Source organism: Cicer arietinum, chromosome 1 (genome assembly GCF_000331145.2).
Source record: "Cicer arietinum cultivar CDC Frontier isolate Library 1 chromosome 1, Cicar.CDCFrontier_v2.0, whole genome shotgun sequence".
NCBI lineage: Eukaryota > Viridiplantae > Streptophyta > Magnoliopsida > Fabales > Fabaceae > Cicer > Cicer arietinum.
In genome coordinates, this window is record NC_021160.2 from 16,865,163 (window position 1) to 16,884,072 (window position 18,910).

At 31.8% G+C, this 18,910-nt stretch overlaps 1 protein-coding gene across 1 annotated transcript in view; it reads left to right on the plus strand.

Annotated features, from left to right (window-relative positions):
* Positions 1-4,425, plus strand: part of LOC101494726 (probable polygalacturonase) — a 13,469-nt gene extending 9,044 nt beyond the window's left edge. The window contains exons 4-5 of the mRNA XM_004488044.4: positions 2,980-3,133; positions 3,488-4,425. Coding sequence (XP_004488101.1) covers positions 2,980-3,133; positions 3,488-4,013 — 680 coding nt within the window. The 3' untranslated portion in view covers positions 4,014-4,425. The remainder of the gene's footprint in view (positions 1-2,979; positions 3,134-3,487) is intronic.
* Positions 4,426-18,910: the final 14,485 nt, after the last annotated feature.

An 18,910-nucleotide genomic window follows, 5' to 3' on the forward strand; every position in this document is an offset into this window, starting at 1 on the left:
TGATAGAGCAGAGGTAAGATAGAATTAGATGAAGAGAATTATTGTATTAATTGATAAGAAAACAGAAAATGATTCTAGAGCTAATGCTCCTCAGTTAGAGAAAACAATCCTCTCACTGCCCAACCTCCAAGGTGTAACTGAAAAATGAAAAAAACCATCCAACTACCTCCACACACACTCCTATTTATTAGTGGAATATTAACTCATTATGCCAGCTAGGCAATCACACTTTTCCCGCATTCTCTTTCTTATTCTTTCTCACATATACTCGTCGTTGCTTAGGCCTCACCCCATCTCTATTAACTAAGAGATCTCCTACATCACTTGTCGGACCCAACCCATTACTATCAGTAAACTGCACTACTCTCTTGCTAAATAAAGGTTCCGATCGAGGTTTCAGTCTTAGAATTTTCATTAAGGCAGGATTAGGTTAGGATATTAGTTTTTTGTAGGCTTTAGTGAGGTGTGAGATGTTTGGAAAATGAGCCTTGAGGTCAGTGAATGATTAGTTTTGGTATGGTTTGGGCGGGGGAGTTAATGGGCGCATGGAGTGATCTAGAGAGAGAGGGTTGGATACTCACTCCCTACAAAATACTAACTATAGGGCAAGGGTAGAAAATTATTCTGAATATTATTGAATATATAAACAAGCTCTAACTGTTGGCTATTGAGCTTAATACAAAAAATCTAATAATTACATATTTACGACACTCCCCTTCAAGTTGGTGAATGAATATCTATCAATCCCACTTTGCTAATAAGTTTGTTGAATCATTTTGTTGGCAAGTCCTTTTTTAACAATCTGCCAACTGGTGCGTTGAAGGGATACAAGGAGTTGTTATCAATCCCCTATCCAGCTTTTTCTTAATAAAGTGTTGGTCTATCTCCATGTGTTTTGTCTTATCATGCTGAATAGGATTATGAGCAATACTAATAGTCTAATTGTTGATTTATTGTTGAAAAATAACTTCATAGGGCCTTCATACTTTATCTCTAAGTCATCAAGCACAATTTTCATCCACAATAGCTCATATATTCCTGTGCCATAGCTCTAAATTATGCCTTGACACTTGATCAAGTCACTACACTTTGCTTCTTACTCCTCCAAGCAACAAAGTTCCCACATACGAAAGTGCAATAGCCTAAAGTGGACGTTTTATAACTCTGAGAGTCTGCATAATTTGGTTAAGTATAAGCTTGCATAGTCAACCTTCCACCTCTTTTGAAAGAGCGTCCTCTTCCTAGAATGGTTTGAGATACTACATAACACAATATACATCCTACAATTGTCGTTGAAATCCTGCAGAACGCAGTCTACAACTTGCAAGTGTTTCACCCTCATATCATGCATGAATTGACCCACAACACTGACTCAATTTGCTAATGTGTGGTCTAGTGTGCGTCAGGTAAATCAGCTTCCCCACTACTCTCTAATGTTGAACCTTGTCAATCGTGGCACTCTCCGCTTCGGTGATCATTCTGTGAATTTGTTCGATGGAAACACCTGCAGGTTTACATCCAAGTTTTCTTGTTTCATACAAAAGATCAAGCACATATTTTCTTTGATATATAAAAATGCCTTGTTTTGAGTAGGCCACTACAATCCCCGTGAAATATTTGAGTTTTCCAAGGTCTTTCAACCAGATAACCTCCTGTAATAACTATATCATAATACCCATAAGAAGTACAATCAATTTCTTCCCCATGAATGTTTGAGGAAAAATGTACGATCTTCTTGGTTTTGCTTGTAGTCCAGGCACACCATTGTTTTTGTGAATCTTCCAAACCATGCTCAATGTGATTGTTTTAGCTCATATAAACCCTTCTTTAATCTGCACACTTTATTTGTTTCACTTGTAGGACCCAATCTTGGAGGAATATCTACATATACCTCCATCTCAAGTCTCCATGAAAAAGAACATTTTTGACATCAAACTCATGTAAATATTTCCACCTAGAGTAAGCGGCAAGAGAGAGCAAAATTAAAAAAAGTGTTTATTTTTGCCATTGGAGCAAACGTCTCTTCATAATTGCCGCCATCGGTCTGAGTGTATCATTTTGCTACTAATCTATCCTTGAATCGGCCAAAAGTGCCACTTAATTTATGCTTGATCGTATAGATCCACCTGGGTTTTTTGTCCCCTGGCCACGTAACAATCTCCCAAGTTTAATTCCTTTTCAAGTCCTTTCATTCTCTCATAGAGTTAACAACTCTTATAAAACAAGATGTTAAAAGAAAACAAAAGTCTTTTTCCTTTTCTCAAAGTAACTAGTAAGCCATCAAATCAGAGTCACAACTCACAAGTAACATCAATAGATGTATAATGTATTATTCTCAGTACTTACCTCCGGCTCAAGTGATTGAAATTGTTATTGGATCACTTGTAAGAAAAATTGCTTGCTCCTCTAAGACACCCTTGTATAGTGCTTTTGCCAGCCTATTTACTTTTGAAAGAATCTTGTAAGCAACATTACATAATGACATTGGCCTCATCGCTCATAGTAGACAAATTATCACACATTGGAATTAGTATAATGTTAGTCTTATCTATATCCGCGGATATGATCTCATTCTCCAGCCAATTTAGATGAAAATGAACCGTCTTCACAACATAACCCCCTACTCCCTAACACTATCGTATAAAGGTCAAGTTTTTTAAACCATCCAGTGCAAGACATGTTATCTTACTCTTGTTAATTTCTAAGACATTTCAGTCATAACCCTACCAATAACACTCACCTTACCAGCAAAGAAATGAGTAAAATAGCGGCTAGCCGGCACACATAGTTTCATCTTGAATATCTTTTTGGACACTTGTTCTGGCTATTATTATCATTACCAAATGTTAAATGGAATGCTCTCTGGATAAAACCTGAGAGAGTCCCTATATATGATTATTCTGTTATTAAAATATTCACTTATCTTAGTTTGTTACATGAATAACTTTTAACAAACCCTAGTTTCTATGATATGAACAGATTCTTGTGAAGATATGTTGATAGAGGATTGTTACATAAGTGTGGGGGATGATGCAATTGCAATAAAAAGTGGCTGGGATCAATATGGAATTGCTTATGGAAAGCCTTCTAAGAATATAGTAATCCGAAACCTCGTTGTTCGATCTAACGTCAGGTGAAGTGAATTTCTAACTCATTGGTACTTATTGCATGCATGCCTTTGGCCATTTGTTCTTTTGGTGAAAAATGTTACTAAACATTATGAAACACAAAATGATAGGCTTTGGTTTATGTGTTTAAGTAATATGCACCAAAGATTCTTTACACTGTTCGTCAATTATAATTGTCATCATTATATCATTAAATAGTAAATATGATTGACTTTTATTATAACTACTTCTTAAGTTATACATATCAATAGTTGTGATTTGTTAAATGCTTAAAACATTTTACACGGATGCTTTATCAAGATTAAACTCTTGGATTATTCTGAAACTGCATGCTGTTCTATGTGTGAAATGCAAAACAGTGCGGGAATCTCAATAGGCAGCGAGATGTCGGGCGGGGTATCCAATGTCACCATCGAGAACATTCTCGTATGGGAATCTAGACGCGCCATCAGGATCAAGACTGCTCCCGGAAGAGGTGGATATGTGCGCCAAATAGCTTACCGGAATCTAACTTTCAACAACGTCCGTGTTGGAATTGTTATCAAGACCGATTACAACGAACACCCTGATGCTGGATACGACCCTAAAGCGCTTCCAATTCTCAGAGACATAAGCTTCACCCATATCCGCGGTGAGGGGGTTCGCGTACCGGTACGTATTGAAGGTAGCGAAGAGATTCCGATTAGAAACGTGACTTTCCAGGATATGAACGTCGGGATAACGTACAAAAAGAAGCATATTTTTCAGTGTGCCTTTGTGGATGGTCAGGTAATAGGGACCATCTTTCCAAAACCATGTGAAAATTTTGATCAGTACAATGAACAAAGAGAGCTGGTTAAGCATGCTATGTCACAGAATGTAACAGATATTGATTATGAAATTTGAGATATATCAAATGAGTTTAATTGTCAGCGTAATTTTTTTTACCCTAACAGTCTATCACAACCATTCATGGGCATGGCTTTAAAGGTGTTTATGGTATAAGTCAAACATCTCTGTTGTTCTAATGGCTATGATTGACTGATACTGTACAAATTCTTTATACTCGTAGTGTATATGAATTAAATCTGTATCAAATATTCCAAAGTTATAACTTCTGTTTCATCATTAGTCAGACCTCAAATTATGTGTGATCATTTTTGTGAGGGGATGGAGCACACAAGTTATGCATTTATTTTTTTGGAAGTTTCATTTCACATAGTCCATTGTTAGCTTTCTTAGGTCATCAATTTTGAGTTGTACGTAATATGTTATGGTATCATTTGATCAATGTAACGGACTCTATTTAGTTGGATAAGATTTGGTTTTTGTTGTTAGTTATGTAAATTTTCTAAGATTGCACAAATCTATGGGTTGCTTGCTCATGATTATATATTTAGAGCTCTATTTGTCCTATTATACTCTATATCTTTGGTAGTTTAATATTTTTATACACGTATTATGAAATTATTTAATTGATGTATATTTGTAAGAAATACTCATAGCTTTATCATTAATTGTTTTACTCTTAACTTTATCATTCATTGGTTTACAAATTCTCATTTTTCAATGCAAAGAATGTTAAATCTAGTAGTATATTTAGAAAACAAAGGTTAATTATATGTTGCATTTCTAAAGCAAAAAAATTGTTTTGAAATAAAAAGAAAATACTAAAACTTTAAAAGATTTGAAATTGAGTGAGCTTTTTTTTTTATGCTTAGGGAGAGAATTATGTAAAGGTATTGAGACACTAATTCTAAGTTAACTATTGGAAAGGAATCATAAGGTTGTTTTTCTTTAATTGAATTCAACTTTGAAACATATTTATCTCTTTGCTAGAATCTATTATAGGATAAAAGAAAGGATCCTAACACTCTTCTTTTGAATTTATTCGAAATATTCTTAAGTGAATGTCCACGTAAACTTATATAACAAAGACACGCTAGTAAAGGAATAAAAGTGGGTGAAATGTAATCTCTTTTGGTAATTGTTTGCAAAAGTGGTAAGAGTTTCGTAAAGGGGCAGCTTCAGTGGTCATGAATATCACGCATAACGATATAAACAGTCAAAATAAATTAAAACAACAAAAAGTCATGAATATCACGTGGGTGAGTAAAAGAGAACCAAGATTTTTAAATATTGAAAAGGCTGGCTCAGCTTATAAGATAGCGTTCATAACATGTTATTATGTCCTAAATAAATAGTGTTAGTGATAATAATAAAAATTTGTCAAAAACATTATGATAAAAAGATAGTGTCGGCAAAGCCAAAAGATAAGCTTTTCTTTTCGGGTTTAATTGTTATCTACGATTAGTATAGACAGTTTTATCGTTTATAATTATTATTTGATTCTTGAGTGATGAAGTTGTAATTATATTGTATAATTATATAATCAGCAGCGAAAGATCATTGATGAATGGAGTAGCTTTGATATTTTCAATTATCTTGTTTTGTAGTATAAATATATATAACCTTATATTTAGCTATCTCGAATAATATATGCTTAACTATTTTAAATATAAATTTATTGGTCCAAAAAATATAATAAAAATAATTGATTTATTAGTTTATTATTAGTCAAAACAGATAGTATTTATAGCTCATTTTAATATTGAAATTATTAAAATTATAAAGAAAAGAAAGCTTTACTTTGTAGAAATTAGAAAGAAAGAAAAATATTACATTAAAAAAATACATTTTGAGTATGTTTAACCCATGATTAATTATATATGGATGAATTTGATTCTACGAAACATTATTGACTTCAATATTTATAAATAATTAATTTTTATTTCATTTTTTTTTTGAAATAGCTTATAATTTATATAAGTTTTAAATTAAATTTTATCTTCTTAATTAAATAGCTTTTTGTGAATTTTTATATAATTGTAAATGTTTTTGTTTATCAGTTAAGTTTAATATATTAATTTTTATTTTTATTTTATAAATTTAATCACTTCATGAAATTTGTCTTAACTTTAACGTTACTTATAATTGATAAATTATATTAAATGATAATGTAAAATTATTTAATTGATGTACAGTTATTTAACTATTTGTTTTCTTAATAAGAGTATATCAATTCGTTTGAAAGATTGATCTCCCATTTAAAAGTGTAGAAGTAATTTTAATAATTAAATAAGTAAACATATAATGTTACCAAAAAATTGAATGAAATTAAAGGATGAAACTTAGAAAGAACGACTAACGAAGAAGACAGAGTAAGTGGCCCCCATTGTCTTCAAGTGTTCAAGACTGACTGAGTCCTCGTCCTCGCCCGTGAACTCTAAAAATATTAAAATAATTAATATTTTTGACTATTTTTTGTAAATTAAAAATATAAATAAAAGAAAATATAAATTTTATTAAATTATTATTATTGATTATTGATATATTTTAATTATTACAGACGTAAAATAAGAGAATAATAAAATAAAAGTATGAATTAGATAATATAATTAGAAATAAGAAATTAAAATTATATTGAAAATTTGTTTTTCTAAAATAAATAATATTTATAAATATGACAATTATTTTAAAACGGAGGAGTATAATTGTTTTCTTAAGAAATTCAACTTCCACAACAAAGCACATGCTTCATTTAATTACTTTTGAATAAAAAACTAACACTTAAATATATTTTTAATTCTTTTATTTTATTTAATCCCTCTTTTACCATTTTTGAATAAAAAACTAACACTTAAACCTATTTTTAATTCCACAACAAAGCACATGCTTCATTTAATTCTTTTATTTTATTTTATTTAAATATATTTGATTTTCATCCCCCTCTTTTACCATTTCATTTTGTCAGTCCCTCTTTTTTTATAATGTGATAAATTTAATAATGAAATGACAATTATGTGATACAATTAAATTGAATAAATAATATTAAGTTCAATATTTTTTTTTTCTTCACAATTTTTTCTTACTTTGTTACTAATTAAGATGTTCGTGAAACTTTGTTGATAAAAAGCAGAAATGCAATCCCGTGAAAAAGAACTTTTTTATATATTTCAATAAGTCAAATGCAACTGTATATTCATTTTTTTATAAATAAAAATATTAAATTAATAAATAAAATATAATAAAAAATTATATTATATTATTAAAGTCAAATAAAATATATTAAATAAAAAATATCAAATTTTAATTAATAATGTCTAATATATTAAATTCTACATTGATCTAATTTTTAAATGAGTTAAAATTATTTTGGTAGTTTGTTATTTATATGATTATGTTGGTCGGATGTTACAAAGTAGTAATAAAAAAATAGTTGTTTGACTGATGCCACGTTTTATTGTTTGCGCGTTTGGTGAAGATGGTAGGATGGTGCATCCCAGAACTTTCCTTGTCTCCTCATTTTCCACACGGTGTTTCAACGTCACCATTTCACTTTTATATCTATATACTCTTATACATAAATATTTTGAGAAAACTACTACTACGCATTCTTATTCTCAAAGAAATCGACCGAATATAGATAACGACATCACAGTGACTTTAATATCGTAATTGTCTTTAATACTTTAAAATTTTGTTCTAATTCTAACATTGCTCTATCTATAATATAAAGAAAGTGTTATTTTAATAGTAAAAATAAAATAAAATAAATTTTTAGTTTTTATAAAACTTTTAAAATATAATTTGGTTTCTATAAAAAAATTCTCAACTTTTTAGTTTCTAAATTTTTTTAATTCACTTGTATTATCTATTTTAAAAATATTTTGTAAAAATATGATACCTTTATTCTCTAAAAGAATTCTATAAAATTAAAATGTAGACTAAAAATATTCAGGTACTAAATTTAAAAAAAATATAATTTTATAGAAATTAAAAATATATTTAATCGAAAATAATTCGTTCTCATTTCACTATATAGAACTATTTCTTTAAATACTTTTCGTATAGTTTCTAATTTGATCAACTACAATTGTGTCACATTCATAATTTTATCAAAGTTTGTTATAACTACATAATATATATTTTAGGTTAAAAAGAATTAAAAAAAAAACACAGTTACAAACTTGCACCTAAATTTTTCCTTTGATTTCTGCAAACCAAACCAATTAAAAACATATTTTGTTAATAATTTTAAAATTTTAAGAACCTTATTTTAAAAAGTCTAAAACAATTAACTTTTTATGAGCACTATAGAAATTTTATACTATTAAAATAAGTAACTAAGTTATTATAAGATAAATAATATATAATGACTAATATATTTTTAAGAACATACTACGTTTGATTTTTTTATAAAAGATAATTGTATTATAATTTAATTAATAAAAATTGATGTAATCAAAACATTAATTTTTTAAGACAAAACTACTAATAAAGTGTGAAAAAGAAAGAAATAATAAAAAAAAATATGGCATTTTATTTTAAATCTCAATTAATCAATTTTAAATGACTTAATACCTATGGTTGATGAAACAGAAGTAGGATTTAATTGGTTCAATTCAATTTAGATTCCAACATAATAAACTGAACCAATTTAAGTGATAATTTGATTGGATCTTCTGAATGATAGAGTCACGGATTTGATTCTTACATCCCTAACGAATAATATCACTATTTGTAAACATAATATTGTATGATCATATTTGATTTGCTTTTTTATTTATTTAACTTATTATATATATTTGCCGCATTATTTTAAAGGATGAAGCAAGTTGAGCTCAATTAAGATGTTTATGTTTGATGTCACTACTAGAAAACGAGCTATTTCCGACAGGAATTTATACGAATGTTTTGAGCTCTTCATGGTTCGACAATAACTTTTCCAGTTTTGCTTGCTCATTTCTCCTAGATTTTGATGGTTCTATATTTTTTTTTATAAAAATAGATTGTTCTGTTTAGGGACATAGAGAAAATTGATGATGATATTTTTGGTAGAATACATTGAAAACAACATAAACTACAATTCGTTAAAACTAAAAAATGATAAACTTGTAAACAAACTTACAACATCAAAAATAATACTATAAAACAACAAAATATCTATAAATGTGATAAAATTAAAGTGTCTGATAAACACATGTCTTTAGATCTATAATATCGACGACGTTAAATTAGTGATTGATTGAATCTCAAATGGATTAAAGCTAATATGTCAATATAAATCAAGCGAACAATGCAACAAGATGAAAAACCAAACAACGTTACACTAAGACGAAGAATAAAACAACGTCGCGTTCAGACGACAAAATCACATACAAAACACAAATGAAAAATTAAATCTATGTGAAAAATACTATTTAGATTAAAGGAAAGAAAATATCATTTAAATGATTTTGACAAAAAAAATTGACTTTAAATCTCCCCTCTTCAACGGAAGAAGAAGAAGAGAGATGTAAGGAGACGGGTAAGTTTTTTGTAAGTTATCTTTCTCAGATAATTAAAGACAAGAAGTTACAAATATCCTATTTTATGTTCATTACTAGTTACAATTTTAAGTTAAGCTAAATTATACATTTGATCCGTTTTGTATAAGTCATATTGGTCTCTACGATTAGTTTTCAGCACAGAACGTTAAAATCATACTACATGTCATTTATGGTTGGTGATTAGAATTTCTGACTCACTAAAATAAAAATAGAAATTAGGTTTTACAAAAAAATAATTCTCCCCATTTTCTTCTCGAATTTAAGATTCAATGCCATCTTCTTCTTAACAATTCATCATTTTCAATTTCGTGTTTCTGTCTAGATCTAAAAATGTCTAGCAATTTTCAAAGTCATTATTCCTTTTCGAACCAATGAGCCAAGATCTTGGAATTTTCAACAATCTTTTAGATTTAATGGGTCAGATATAAGAAGCTCAACATGCATGTGTATGAAATATGGTTCTTGTTTTAAGCACATGTTAATATAGGGAGGAAGATCAATTAAGGATGTGGCAATGGATGCACAAGAAAAAGATTTGCATTCCCATGATAGTTTGATGAACAAAATCACCAAATCTGCCCCAATGATGGAACACAAACTCAAATTTACCCTCTAAGACTTACAATTCTACAAAAACACCATACCTAATAAAAAAAACATCAACACACAAGGACCACCGCTATAAAAAAATTAAAAAAGCAACGACCATAAGAGAAGAAAACATAAATAAATATGGACAACAAAACATAAAAGTATCTTAACACATAGAGAGTACTGTACTATTACATCCCTTTAAGAAAAAAAAAACCAATAAATAAAACTAAAATAGAAGAAAATAGCCATATTTTTAAAAGGGCTGAAAATAATGTAATCTTACAAAAAAAATTCAAAATAAAAGACACGTATGTATGTATCTAAGGAGCAATTATAATTTATAGATGTCTTTTAAGTTTTTAGATATATAAGGATATAGTTTTTGTAATTTCCTATTTTTTTACTTTTTGTTCTTGCTATTTTTTATATTAAAAAAGATGTTGGTTTTCTCGTCCTGCATTTTCATTTATATTTATAAAATAATAAATTTAAAAATTAAATTTATTATAATTAATATAATAAAATTAAAAAGATATAAATTATATTTTTTATAAAAAAAGATTATAATTTATAATATTTAAAAACTATTATTTATATAAATATATATATATATAATATAATATTTACAATAATATTAACTAACAGAATTGCTGCAAGATGGATATTAAAGCTATTAATTCCATCCATTTCTTGAGTTTTAATTTTATGAAAAATTGACATTTACACACAATCAAAACGACATAGTCTTTGTTAATACTTGCACATAGGAGTTGTATTATCATCTCTAAATAAATACTAGACAAATTGAGAGACATGTGAAGAATTTGAATGAAAGGTGTGTTAGATGAAATTGATGAAGGTTTTATAGGTCAAGTAGGTTAAGGTGAGAGAATAAAGGTAGGTAAGTAGGTAGACAATGATTATCTACTTCCTAGGCGCTTATAGCTGTTGGGAGGAGAGGGAGGCAGTAACAGTTAGTTTAAACTCACGCAAAAACAATGCACTCTCAACATCTATTTAAAAAAAGTGTATGCATTTATGATCAAGTATATATACAAGAAAAATTCGATTAGCTTATAACATTTGTTTCATTTTCATCAAATTAAGAGAATTACTCGTTCATGGGTTCAATTCAAGAACGATCAATGATTGTTTAATCTATTAATTTTAGTTCAATCTAAAATATCATGTCCACGTTGTTATTATCAACTTTGAATTAGCGTCTTGCTCTATTTCCAATGACATGATCTTGAGGATGATGAGTCATCAATCTTTTGGTTGACACTGATTTCCTATGGCTGATACTCCTCTTCATTACATCATTGATCATTGAACATTTGAACTCATTAAAAATAATAGCATGCCTCCTTTCCTCAACAACTTCAATAAAACGTGGTGTACTTATTTATTTATTTTTAATTAACAAACTTATTTATTTTATTGTGTTGCTTTGCCAGCTTCACAAGAATTAGTAGGAACGTGTTAAATATGAACATACAACACTTCGAATGAATACTTTTATTTTTTTTAAAAAGCACTTAGACAAAAACACACACACACACACAATACACATGTATGTTTGAATTTAAATTTATTTTATTCTGAGTCTTTAAGTTATATTTTATTTGTATTATTAATTTTTTATTTTAATTTTAATAATAATTAATTTAATTAAAAAAAATTAACCATCTTAAAATCTACAAAATGCTACAACAATTTATTCTTCGTATTAATCATTTAAAATATATTCATTAAATTTTATAAATAATATATATTTCTTGATTTTTTTTATAATAATTTATATACATATATATATATATATATATATATATATATATATTCTTAAAAATAAAATAATAAATATGTATTTTTATAATCAATCTATTTAACTTCCCTTATATGTAAAGTAGGTTAAACGAATAGTTTGTTGTAATGTTACAACTAGATTTTAGCATTTTGTTTTATGAAAATAATTCAAAAAAAAATTTAAAACAGCTTTTTTAATTTAATATATCTAATAAATTAATAATACAAACAAATATAATTTAAAAGATTAAATTAAAAAAAATAAACTTAAAAAATTTAAGAAAAATGAATTAAATTGCTTAAAAGAATACTTAAATAAAATGAGGAAAGAGGTCATAAAAAAATTAAGAATAAAAACCTACACGAGAAATGGCATGGGACGTGATTTTGCCACTCGTCTCTTTTGCATTGGTCAACGCGTTCTTGCATTTCTATTATTCTCCGCTAGCATCTAGATGCCATTTTTGTATTGATGAATGTATATATTTAATTATATTTTTTATATGATTTTTATAATGATTTTTTTAGCAAAAAACCTATGATTTAAAGTTTTATTTATTTATTTTTTAAAATTAATAAATACTATCATAAATTTACTGATTTATAATTTATTTATATTATTATGCAGTTAAATAAGATTGTTAATATGTTATATGCATCGGATTATTATAGATTAAATAAAATAAGAATATGGAAAGGAATTTATTACTACAATAAGTCTATAATAACAACAGATTTTCCGGTAAAACAATTAATATTTGAAATTTTTCTGTTGAAATTCAACATGAGGAAGTTAAATTGAGGATCTTACCAATTAACTTATTGAAATCTAAGATGTAAAAAATATATAAATGACAAAAATAAATTTTAATAATGAATTCACCAAACATAATTTGCTAATATTATATTCTAATGAGTTAAATCTTAATATAACACTAATTGGCTGGTGAACGGTGCCGGATACCAAATTTCAAATTGATAGTGTAAAATAAATTGTTTTTGTAATGTCCGCCTAACCCCTTAAACAACCTCATGCCGTGCAAGAATCGTAAAAAAGTATCTCGAAGTCTTTTTGTTTACTCAAGCTATTTGTTTTTTAACATGGAAGAGGTGGACATGTGAGTCCTATTTGTGAAGAGAGATAAGTGTTTTTATAAAGCTAAATTGAGATAAGTGTTTTGAAATCTGAAATGTTTTTAAGTGATTGTGTTGTTAAATTTTGTGTTAAGAGGAAAATGATGATCGATATTATTAAATTGAATGTTTTGTCTTTGATTTTAATTCAAGACTTCTCAGCTGTGAGTAAATTTATGGTAGTATTTGTTGAATATAAAGAGTATTGAGAGACATATTGTGAATAACCCGTGTGTTTCAACTACACAATGGAATCTCTTTATATAGACACAGGGTATTAAATAACCCTAATTTACAGTAATGCTAACGGGCCAGAATACTTACATACTTACAGCCCATATATATTATTTACATTCTAATATAGTATTTAACACTCCCCCTCAAGCTGGAGCATATAAATCAAATGCACCTAGCTTGTTACATATATAACTAATTCTAGGATCTCGCAATGACTTTGTAAACACATCTGCTAACTGATCATTGGATTTGACAAAGTAATGCTAACGGGCCAGAATACTTACATACTTACAGCCCATATATATTATTTACATTCTAATATAGTATTTAACACTCCCCCTCAAGCTGGAGCATATAAATCAAATGCACCTAGCTTGTTACATATATAACTAATTCTAGGATCTCGCAATGACTTTGTAAACACATCTGCTAACTGATCATTGGATTTGACAAAGTTGGTGATGATGTCACCTGATTCAATCTTTTCTCTAACAAAATGGCAGTCAATCTCAATATGCTTAGTCCTCTCATGAAAAACCGGATTCGAGGCAATGTGCAATGCAGCTTGATTATCACATATTAATGTCATTGTGCTAGTCTCTTCAAATTGAAGTTCTTTCAGTAACTGTTTCAGCCAGATGAGTTCACATGTTACTAGTGCCATGGCCCTGTATTCTGCCTCAGCACTGGATCTTGCAACAACATTTTGTTTCTTAATCTTCCAAGATATTAAATTTCCTCCTATGAGTACACAATACCCGGAAGTTGATCGTCTATCTATGGGTGAGCCTGCCCAATCAGCATCTGAGTAGCCAATTATTTGAGTATGTCCTCTGTCTTCATAAATGAGACCTTTTCCAGGTGCACTTTTGATGTATTTAAGAATCCGGATTACAGCATCCATATGTTCTTGGCAAGGAGAATTTAAGAACTGACTTACCACACTGACAGCAAAGGAAATGTCAGGACGAGTGACTGTGAGATAGTTTAATTTTCCAACCAATCTCCTATATCTTCCTGAATCTGATAGAGGCTCCCCCTGATTGGGTAGGAGTTTGACATTTGGATCCATAGGAGTATCAACTGACTTGGCATTTAGTAGGCCAGTTTCTTCAAGAATATCCATAGCATATTTTCTTTGTGAAATTACAAGGCCATCCTTGGATTGAGCTACTTCAATACCCAGAAAATAACGGAGTTTACCAAGGTCTTTAGTCTGAAATTTATTTGAGAGATGTTGTTTTAACTGGAGTATTCCTTGCTGATCACTACCAGTTATAACAATGTCATCCACGTAAACAATAAGATAGATGCACCCTTGAGCTGAGTGATGATAAAATACAGAGTGATCGGCTTCACTACAGATCATACCAAATTCTTGTACTACCGAGCTGAATCTGCCAAACCAAGCTCTAGGAGACTGTTTAAGACCATAAAGGGACCTTTGTAGCCGACAAACCATGTTGGAAGACTCCCCCTGAGCAACAAATCCTGGTGGTTGCTCCATATACACTTCCTCTTCAAGATCACCGTGCAAAAAGGCATTTTTAATGTCAAGCTGATGGAGGGGCCAATGTCTAATTGCTGCAATGGAGAAAAATAGTCTGACAGATGCCATTTTGGCAACCGGTGAGAATGTGTCACTGTAATCCAACCCAAAAATCTGAGTATATCCCTTGGCTACCAAACGAGCCTTAAATCGATCAATCTTACCATCAGGACCAACCTTCACTGTATAAAGCCAACGACACCCGACTACCGACTTCCCATGAGGTAGAGGTACCAATTCCCAAGTACCACTTCTTTGTATAGCACACATCTCATCAAGCATTGCTTGCCTCCACGCAGGGTGGGATAATGCTTCACCTGTAGTTTTAGGAATAGAAACAGAAGACAAGGAGGACAAGCAAGTGTAATGTAAAGGAGAAAGACGATGATAACACAAATCAATATAATGAGGAGATGGATTACAGGTGGTGCGAATATCCTTACGAATAGCAATGGGAAGGTTAGGCATAGGTGGCAGGGCCGGATCCGGATGTGGCGTCGGAGGAGAGTCTGTAATGGGAGCAGGATCAGGCACAACAGAGGATAAGCGACGATGCTGATATGTTTGTAGTGGTCGTAGAGGTTGGGGGGCAGACTCGGCAGGTTCGATAGGAATATGAGTGGGTGGGAGAGGGATAACTACTTGAGGAGGTTCGGGATTAATGTCCTGATAGGGCTCAGTAGCTATATGGGTAGGTTTAAAATATTGTACAGACTCGAAAAAGGTAACATCAGATGATGTAATGTAGCGGTGTAGTGTGGGAGAATAACAACGGTAACCTTTTTGGGACCGACGATAACCGAGAAAGACACACTTGAGTGACCAAGCTGACAATTTGTCCAAACCGGGGGATAAATTGTGAACAAAACATGTGGACCCAAAGACACGAGGTGGTAGTGGGTGAATAGGTGTATGGGGAAAGAGGACTGAATGGGGGATATTGCCATCAAGGACAGAAGATGGCATACGGTTAATAAGGTAGCACGCCGTTAAGACTGCATCCCCCCAAAAACGGAATGGAACATTGCCATGGAGAAGCAAGGTTCGTGTGGTTTCAATGAGATGCCGATTTTTGCGTTCGGCTACCCCGTTTTGTTGAGGTGTATGAGGACATGAGGTTTGGTGTAAAATACGTTGGAAGCTATAAAATTTTGAAATTGATGAGACAAATATTCTCGAGCATTATCACTTCTTAAGGTACGAATGGAAACTCCAAATTGGGTTTTAATTTCTTTATAAAATTGCTCAAAGATGGAAAACAATTCAGTTCTATTTTTCATTAAAAATAACCACGTACAACGAGAATAATCATCAATAAAAGTAGCAAAATACTTAGACTCTAAAGTAGACACAGTACGAGAGGGACCCCAAACATCAGAGTGAACTAAAGCAAAAGGAGAGGATACTCTTTTATTGACTCGATCGGGAAAGTTACTACGGGTGTGTTTCCCTAACTGACACGACTCACAATGTAAAGTAGATAACTTAGACAAACTAGGCACCAGTTTTTGTAGTTTGGTAAGACTTGGGTGTCCTAGCTGAGCATGGATAGTATGTGGGGACTCTGTGGCAGAGCACGTTTTGGATGTTGTAGAAAGGTAATAGAGGCCTTGTGACTCACATCCGACGCCAATCGTCCGTCCCGAATTCCGGTCCTGCAAGGTAACATTATCATTAGTGAACGTAATAATACAGTTATGAGATCGAGTCAATCGACTAACTGAAAGTAAATTAAAGGGGCATCCAAGTACATAGAGAACAGATGCAACTGAAATAGAAGGGAGAATGTGGACAGTGCCAACTCCTTGAGACCGGGTTTGAGTACCATTGGCAGAAGTTATAGTAGGTAAAAAACCAGATGTAGAAAGTGATGTAAAGAGACCTTTATTACCAGTAACATGATCAGGCGCACCAGAATCAAGAACCCAATGGCCGAGAGAAGATGAATGAGAGAGGTAAACAGATGAGTTACCAGTGTGTGCAACCGAAGTAGGAGAACTAGAGTTTGGATGACTCTGAACCCATCGGAGAAAATCTTCATAGTTTGTCAGGGAGCCTTGTGGAGATGGTGTAGTCTGAATAGTGGCAGAAGGATCAAGCTGAGTTGCATTTATCAAAGGCGAAAGCTTGCCATGCAACTTCCAACAGCGATCAATAGTGTGTCCAAGCCGATGACAATGCTCATATTTTGGACGAGGCTTATAGTTGGATGGTCCTCCACAAGAACGTTGCTGATTATGTCTCTGAGATGCAAGAGCAGCAGTGTCACCCGGAACTGAAGTAATAGACTGCTCAACTGGATGTTTTACTGGTACGCGAAGGAGGATCGCTGAAGTAGTAGACATATCCGGAACAGTAACAGACCCCAAAATTTGATCACGAGTTGCAGAGTACTCCTGGGGTAGGCCATAGAGTGCAAGAAGCATGAAGAAGGTGCTGCGTTGATCCAACTTCTTCTTCTGTTCAACTGGATTACTTGCAGCAGGAGGGAGTAGCTCATTAAAGTCATGAAGTGCACTATGAACGGTGCCAAGATATGCAGAAATAGAACCTTCGAGTGACTTCGGAGTAATGATATTCAACAAGCGGTGACACACTCCATAGAAACGTTGTGTGTCGTTAGTATAGAGTGCCTTTGCTTGACTCCAAACCGATTCACACGTTAGATGCGGACGGAAGATCGATTTAACATCTGGATGAAGTGTAGACTTAATGACACTACACAACTGAGCATCAATCTGACTCCATTTGGATGTTTCAGCCACACTCACCTTATCAGGGTTTTGGGTGAGATGATCCTCGTAACCTTGACCACGTAGCCATAGTTTGATGTCGGCAGCCCAACTATCATAATTTGATCCATTCAATTTTTCAACAGAGAGAGGAAAGGTGATGTAGTTGGTGAAGATGTTCTTTGTTTCAGACTGGGACGCCATGGTCAGCACAGATTGTCAGAAAACGCGTCGGAACCGGGAAAACAGGGGCTATTTGAATTGGAACTCGTATACCCGTAACTCGAAACTGAAAACTGAGGGCAGATATGGAAGCAGGGGGCCGAGGCGAGTGCGGTGGAAGAAGCGGCACCGTGAACGGCTCTCGGACGCGCCGTCACGCGCGGCGGTAGTGGGTGGCTCGTGGATCTCACGCGCAGGAGGTCAAGCGGCGCGTGGGCGCGTGAGGGAGGTTCTGTTGATGCGGTTGAAGGGTTTTGGCCGATCTGGGGTGTACGATGCTGCTGGAGTGGTCGTTCGTCGAAAAAACTCGTCAAAAACAGTGACGACAGTGATGGCAGCGATGATAGGGCGTGAACGGCTGAACAAAAGTTGAGGAATCAGCGTATCAACAGCAGAGGGGGAAAACCGGAGTTGAGAACACGGTTTGCCGAAGAAAATATTCACCGGAGACAGTGGGTCGACCGGGTAGTTGACGATTAGGGTTGTCTCTCAGTTGGCTCTAGATACCATGTTGAATATAAAGAGTATTGAGAGACATATTGTGAATAACCCGTGTGTTTCAACTACACGGCGGAATCTCTTTATATAGACACATGGTATTAAATAACCTTAATTTACAGTAATGCTAACGGGCCAGAATACTTACATACTTACAGCCCATATATATTATTTACATTCTAATATAGTATTTAACAGTATTTATCATCTTTTTTACAAATAAAAAACATAAATGAGGCAAATGCAATTTTGTATACAAAACATTTTTCAATATACATTTAGAGTCCAAGCACAATAATACATCTTTTTGGCTATATAAGCCTTACATAATCCTTAACAAGGTATGTCTGTTTAATCTTAATCTCCACCCAAACATGTATTAATTTTGAGCCTTAGAGTGTTTGAAGGTAGTTTGTAGGTCATATTCACCTCATATTACGACCACACGTCACTCTCTAAGATAATTTCTTTCGCCATGACCACCTTGAACTTGAGTCCCGATCAGAACAAAATTTATAGAGAGTACTAAAATTTATTTATTATACTAAAATTTATAAATATTTTAAATGAAATTTTATTATTAAAAAAAGGACTAATTTTAAGATAAAATTGATTATCTAACATATATACTCTGGTATA